General features: G+C 41.5%; 1 protein-coding gene across 4 annotated transcripts; it reads left to right on the forward strand.

Moving 5' to 3' along the window:
* The first annotated feature begins 315 nt into the window (after positions 1–315).
* On the forward strand, positions 316–6,311 carry TMEM100 (transmembrane protein 100). 4 transcript variants are annotated; one of them, XM_072779932.1, is made up of 4 exons: positions 419–435; positions 1,438–1,571; positions 3,219–3,361; positions 4,787–6,311. In XM_072779932.1, exon 4 carries the CDS (start codon positions 4,853–4,855, stop codon positions 5,255–5,257), a length of 405 nt encoding a protein of 134 aa, XP_072636033.1. In that variant the 5' UTR covers positions 419–435; positions 1,438–1,571; positions 3,219–3,361; positions 4,787–4,852; the 3' UTR covers positions 5,258–6,311. The 4 variants fall into 4 exon arrangements, with proteins under 4 accessions (XP_072636032.1, XP_072636033.1, XP_072636035.1 ...); XM_072779931.1 differs by lacking the exon at positions 1,438–1,571 and having other exon boundaries at positions 316–435; XM_072779934.1 differs by lacking the exons at positions 419–435; positions 1,438–1,571 and adding an exon at positions 552–673.
* Positions 6,312–6,553: the final 242 nt, after the last annotated feature.

Genomic DNA, 6,553 nt, shown 5'->3' on the forward strand with positions numbered 1-6,553 from the left:
AATTTACACCCCACTACCCATGCCCACATACCTCCCAAAAACCTGCCTGGAAGTACAGAACAAGGATGACAGATTCTTTTCTGTAGGTTCACAGTAGGAACAGAGGACTACCAGGATGAGGGCTTGGGTAGGGAAAATCTTGAAAATGGAAGCCTGAATGAGGCTATAAAGAGAGTAAAACAAAGTAGGACGTTCTTTTCAAACTTGATTCCCTTTTTAAAAATACAGATTACATTCTCATAGAGGGAAACAGAACAAAATGCAGCAGCGCTTAAAGGATTTCCTCTCTCCAAGTTTTTCTCCGGTCCCTTAATTGTGTTCAAGCCTTGTTGAGTACTTTGTTTACGGTCCCTAGTGTGGTGATTTGCATCCCCCCTCTTTGGGTTGCTGTTGGCCGAGCTGGCAGCTGTCTCAGTCCGATTCTGTCTGGGAAAGGTAAGAATCTTTGCCTTGCTTTGTGAAAGATCTGGGAGAGAAATGTTGAATGCCTACAGAGGGGTAGTGTGGGGTGGGGGTGGGGGTGGGGGCACCGATTTAATTCACTCACTGGAAGCTTTCTGAAAAGTTTTCCAAACTTAAAAGAATCCTCTGGAGCCATGTGTTTAAAAAAGAACCAGAAAGACTTCTTCTCCCTTCTGAAAGGCTTGCAGAAAGAAGACTGGTTGCACTGTGGGTAAGATTTTGCATTTGGGGGCAGGTGTCCCTTAAGGAATTCCCAAGGGAGTTTAATAACGGATAGGCACAAAGTGGAAGAAGGTAAAAAAATATTCAATGACCTCAGGCATTCATCACTAGGAATTCTCCCTGAGTTTCAATTTGAAGAGGTAAAAGTCGGTTATAACCGCATGTGTCCATTGGTATAATAATTGGTGCGTATTCTTCATATACAACTTCTGTTTTATCCCAAAGCTTTCTTCGTCTTTGTATTTATCAATACAAATCATTGGTTGTCTCCTTAGAATCTGGAGATGTGCATCTGCATATCTAGGTATATGCACACTCTTTGTGAAGAAGAATTAGGGTGAATGAGATGCCTGGGGCCAGGAAAGGCTGAAGAATGCTTTGGTGTTACTTGTAATGACAGACTTGCTCCTGTTCCCAGCACACAGATGTACTCACTGTCCCCTATTATAGATTCAGCCAAGTGCTCAATGTGGGAAAAGGGTGCCTCTGCTTTCTCTCTGGCAGAAGTTTGATTTGTGTACCTTTGATTTTGGTAACAGGGGAATATGATGTTCAACAGGGTAAGGTGATACTGAGAGCTGCAGTGGGTTTATTGAATTATTTTGGTGGTGGGAAAGAGACCCCTGCTAGGAGATGGAGAGGAACTCTGCCCAGAGCCCAGAGTTTGCAGGTGGGAGGGATTGATGCTCTTAGAAGGAGCGTCCCCAAAGCCTCCAGTGTATGTGGCCAGTGACCATATCATCATCTTCCCAGGGCAATGTCGGCAAGTGCTGAAATGCCCTGGTTCTAAGCATCCCTTATCTTCGACACCAAGTGACAGCATTTCTCCTGGATGATGGCTCTGTCTCTCATACAAGTACAAGAATGGCAGCTAGGAGGACCTCCAGGTACTCATCCTCCTCAGCAAGCTAGTGGGGCTCTCCTGACTTGGTGAAGTCAGGCCTCAGGGACTTTTCAGCTTTTTTTTTTTTTTTAAATGAAAAAAAGCCCCTTCTCTGGCTTCCATTCTAGAAAAAAAGACTTCTGTTCCTTCTCCCTTTATGACAAAATCATCAAGGTATTTTTTACTAGATGCAGGATGCTTAGAACAGAAGGGAGATGTCTGGGAACATCCGGCACCAATAGTTAAAGCAACCTAACAACCCAAGAGAAAGAAGGGAACAAATCTCTTCCAGGATTTAATTTATGTTTGTAGATTCACTGTATTAATTAAAAAGACGTTATTAAAACTTGTACAGATTAAAATATAGAGGACGGATAACTTTGAGCTACACAGTATAGGGATGAGCTTACAATAGTGTCCTAGTGTTATCTCATTTTTCTCTCAAAAAGGCAACCTGCAGCTTTAAAATTTCAAATAGCTTATCTGTAAAAAAAAAAAAAAAAGTATAAACCTGTAAGGCCACATAAGGAACAGGTGGATATAGACCTTTAACTTTATTATTTGAGAGTGTGATGCATCAAGCCACCTATACTTGAATGTTTAAAATATCTTGCTCCTGAAAGTGGGCCGAAGAGCAGCAGCATCAGCCAGGAGCTTGTTACAGACCCACTAAATCAGATTCTACATTTAACAAGCTCTCCACATGATTTATGTGCCCATTAAAGACTGGAGTTCAAACCGAGGGTTTTTTTCTTTCTGTGTGCACTTTGTGAGATTATTTAACCCCTCTGGACCTCATTTAGAAACTATTTCTAAACTCATTTGTAAACTAGTGAGAGTTAATGCTAATGCACACACAATGTACTGTCACATCCATAGTAGGTGCTCTGTAAATGACAGCGATGATGGTAATGAGGATGTTGATGAGAATCTCAGCATTGCCAAAAGTGTCCTCACCTCCTAGCAGGAGTATTAAGTGATCATATTTAAAGCAAGATGATTGGTTTCTCCCTCAACCGTAAGCATTTGCATCTCCAACCCTCATTCCTAAGTGAATTAATCTCAAACAATGGGTAGTTTAAAGCTTCGTGTGGCCCCACACACATATAAAGAAAGAATACTGGGGAAGCCTAGGAACATGGATTTTTGCTAGCTTACCGGCTGAATTCAGCTGCCCCATGACTTCACAGCTGTTCCTGCTGCCCTAGCGTCTGTCCCTCCAGCTCTGTCCCCTCAGCTGGGTCTGCAACGCTGACTCTGGGATTTTCTTATGAAAGTGCCTGATGGGTGGGAGGAAGATCTGGAGGCTAGCTGGGGAAAAAATGAGTAATGCAAAGCCGTCTACTTAGTAAATGCTGCAAGAGAAATAAAAGTAAAAGCTGGTTCCTATCTCTGGGGACTCTAGAATGATTCTGACTTATCATGTCACTGAGCGGAGTTGGGGGAAGCCAAAACTCGAAATCTGCTGGCAAGGAAGAGAACGAAGAAAAAAAAAATGACAGGGAGGGGCAATCCGGTGGGGGAGGAAATAAAAAGAGAGAGAGGGAAAGACAAGCGTCATTTAGGAACAGAGGTAGAGCGAAAGAAGGAACTCCAGGATCTGAAAACTAACCATACAGCACAGTATTTTTCTATCTTTTCTTTTCCCCAGAGGAGATTCTTGTCCTGTCATTTTACTGACAGACGTGCTATTACAGGCTCTTTTCCCAGAAGTTGACCGAAGAAGCTCAAGTGCTGCTGTTTCTTCCCTCCCAATCTGGTGGCTCCTCTGGTAATGGACTGCTTGTCTCTGAGGTATGTGGATGTCCTCTGCGGACAGATCTTCATCTGCAAGTTAGCTTATGCCTCAGCTTTGCGAGGAAGACTTCTTTTTGCTTTCAGACATAACCTCAAATATCCTTTTACTGGCCTAGAAATGATACGAGGTTATCTTTGGACAGCAGTGGTGAATGTTGGTGACTAAAAGTTACACGCAAACAGGCAGTTCTAATATTTACCTTCATTGCACAGAGAGTGATATTTTGATTTGGGCTTGAATTTGTTTTCAGTGGATGCTTAATATGTCCAAAGTATTTATCTCATTAAATAGCCTCAAGAATCTTCCTCTAAATTTCTTCAGTGACTGCAATTGCTCAATTCTTTAGCTGCTACATCGCTTCTCAGGGACAAAAGAGAATGATTTAACATGTCTGAACAGCAGACAAGAGCATTCACTGATTTCTCCTAGGCAGCATTTCAACCAGATGCTCTTGACCAAGAGTTTCAGATTTTGTCCCAAAATGTTCTGGTTCAAAATATTCGGAAAGGTACATCATAGTGAGGGCACGGGAAAATAAAGAGAGTATAAAACTGTACTGAAAATCTAGCCTGCTTATTTTTTTAAAAACGTGTCATGGTCCACATAGTATTAAGATTCCTTGTTGAGTTCAATGGAAAATTTTGAATTGACAGCTAATTACTCTAATAGTTAATCTTATCTTTAAAAATTATATCCAAAAAAAAAATTTCTATCCTACAAAACTGAATCTTTCCCCCTTCCTTTTCCTTTTTCAAATGGATTGGAAGATATTGCCACATTTCAAACCACAAATCCTGGTCTTATTGCCACTGAATTTTTGCTGACCTGCACCCCCACCACGGTCCCAGGATACATGTTGCACTGTTAAATAATTACAATAAAAAGATGTGCTGTCATCTGCTGTAGAAGAACATCATTCATACACTGGCTTCTGGTCTTGTTACTGTTTGGTGGGCAGTGAATGGGTGATTTGGAATGCATGTTATGCTTGCAAACACTGGCAGAGTCGAAGTTGCCGTGAGTTTTGGAACGGATTGTGCAAAGTGTTATTCATAGTGTATTCTCCTCATAAAGGAGGCTGTCTTTGGGATTAGGGTTGAGACTTTCCCGTGTGTTTAGAAGAATGAGAAGCAATAGACAAAGTGGAAAGCCTTGTAAAACATTTGTAGATCGTCAGGGTATATTAAACACTGTAAAGTGCTTCCTGCTTTTTATATCTTCCCCTTTTTTATGGCTATCGCTTTATCTTGCTTTTTGCAAAGAGAATGCAAACAATCAGGAGAAAAAAAAATATGACGGTTGATTTTCACATGCATCTGTGCCTCCTAGAAAAGAACACAGAGGTATTTCCCCAGCTCCTTACTTCTACTTGCAAGGCTCACCGTGATGCATTTCCCTGGTATCTTCTGTCCCTTCCACAGCTTCCACCCTGGAGAGACCCCCCAGGTCTAGTCCGTGAACTCAGCTGGGAAACGTCACTGGTAAAAATGACTGAAGAGCCCATAAAGGAGATCCTGGGAACCCCAAAGTCTTCCAAGCCACTGACAATGGAGAAGAGCCCCACCAGCGAAGTGGTGGTCACCACAGTCCCCTTGGTCAGTGAGATTCAGTTGACGGCTGCTACAGGGGGTGCTGAGCTCTCCTGTTACCGCTGCATCATCCCCTTCGCCGTGGTGGTCCTCATCGCTGGGATAGTAGTCACTGCTGTGGCTTACAGCTTCAATTCCCACGGCTCCATCATCTCCATCTTGGGTCTGGTCCTCCTGTCTTCTGGACTGTTTCTGTTAGCTTCCAGTGCCCTGTGCTGGAAGGTGAGGCAGAGGAGCAAGAAAGCCAAGAGACGGGAGAGTCAGACGGCTCTTGTGGCAAATCAGAGAAGCTTGTTTGCTTAAGACTGAATGAGACCAAATGGGATATGTGGCCTGAAAATCTCCCTCTCACTGTGTCGTCCAATTCACCCAGAACTAGGGTGGGAGAGAATGAACAGTGCATTGCAGCAGACCAGAGGAATGGGGGTGAATTGGGGCGGGGGGTGGGGGGTTCCGTCTTATGGAGAACCTACTTGTGTCTTCTTTATTGACAAACTTAACTCTAAGGGCTATTTCTAAGACTGAAAAATCAACTTTTTCTCAACACTAAACATTTGAGGGGTTGTGGGAGGTGCATGGCATTAGACAAGATTCAGTTCACCTTGGGAAGTAGCCAAGGAAAGATGAGAAACTAGTCAGCTAGTTCTGGCACACCAGCAACCTGCCTCAAAACAAAAACAAAAACAAAAACCCACACTTTTAAGAAGTTGTGTCATAAAAAAAAATATTCTGCCAAGAGTCTAAATCACCTTGGACTTTGCATACTTCTATGAAATTCTGTGATAATATTTTTTAATAAGTTGATTCTCTGGCATCTATTTTTTTGCTTTCCATAACTCATCACCGGTGGTACTTTTTCTTAAAGAATAAACTAATATTTTTTATGTTTTAACATTGGACAGTTTTAGATGAGTCAGAAGTTAAAAGGCAAAAGATGTAGCTACTAAATGGTGGGGGGGGGGGTTAAATTAATATTAAAATAATCCAACCTAGCACTTTTGATGATTTTTATATTGTTTAATGTACATTTCATTCAAAATAATAAATACTTATTGCTGCTGAAATTTCTTAAATGCTTGTTGCTGTTGTAGTTACATTTATTGCAGTTCCAAATTGCTCATCTTCCCTTGCCTCGTTTGCAATGTCTCAATTGTATTTCTCTCCAATGGGCATTTTGCTCCTCTCTAACTTATTCAGATTTTTATTTTTTATTATACATTCTTTCAGGACTTGTGAAGAATACTATTAATTATGTTCACTGTGCTCTAAATGATTTCTATGCCATTAACAATGAGGAAACCAATGCCTGGAGTCAGGAATTTTATAATGTGTTATTAAACATGTATTATCTATTCAATCAGTTGTTAAGTATTTGCTTCACATATTTTCAAGCATCAACTACATGCCAGGCTTTGTATAGATTCTTAGGCTGCTTAAATGAGTTCGTTCTAATACACTGTAAATAAGATCACTGCTTGACTTCTACCCCCAGCTAGGACTCTACCCTAGAACTCTTGTCAGAAATATCCCTAGTCCATGGAGTTTAAACCACATGAAACTAGTACTGGAAGATAGAGAGGCATGAAGCCTTTCTTAAAC

The sequence above is a fragment of the Canis lupus genome, chromosome 16 (assembly GCF_048164855.1).
Source record: "Canis lupus baileyi chromosome 16, mCanLup2.hap1, whole genome shotgun sequence".
NCBI classification, from domain to species: domain Eukaryota; kingdom Metazoa; phylum Chordata; class Mammalia; order Carnivora; family Canidae; genus Canis; species Canis lupus.

Bases quoted from the DNA above. Each gene is read 5' to 3' on its own strand.
- TMEM100 (XM_072779931.1), top strand. From the start codon at position 4,853: ATGACTGAAGAGCCCATAAAGGAGATCCTGGGAACCCCAAAGTCTTCC.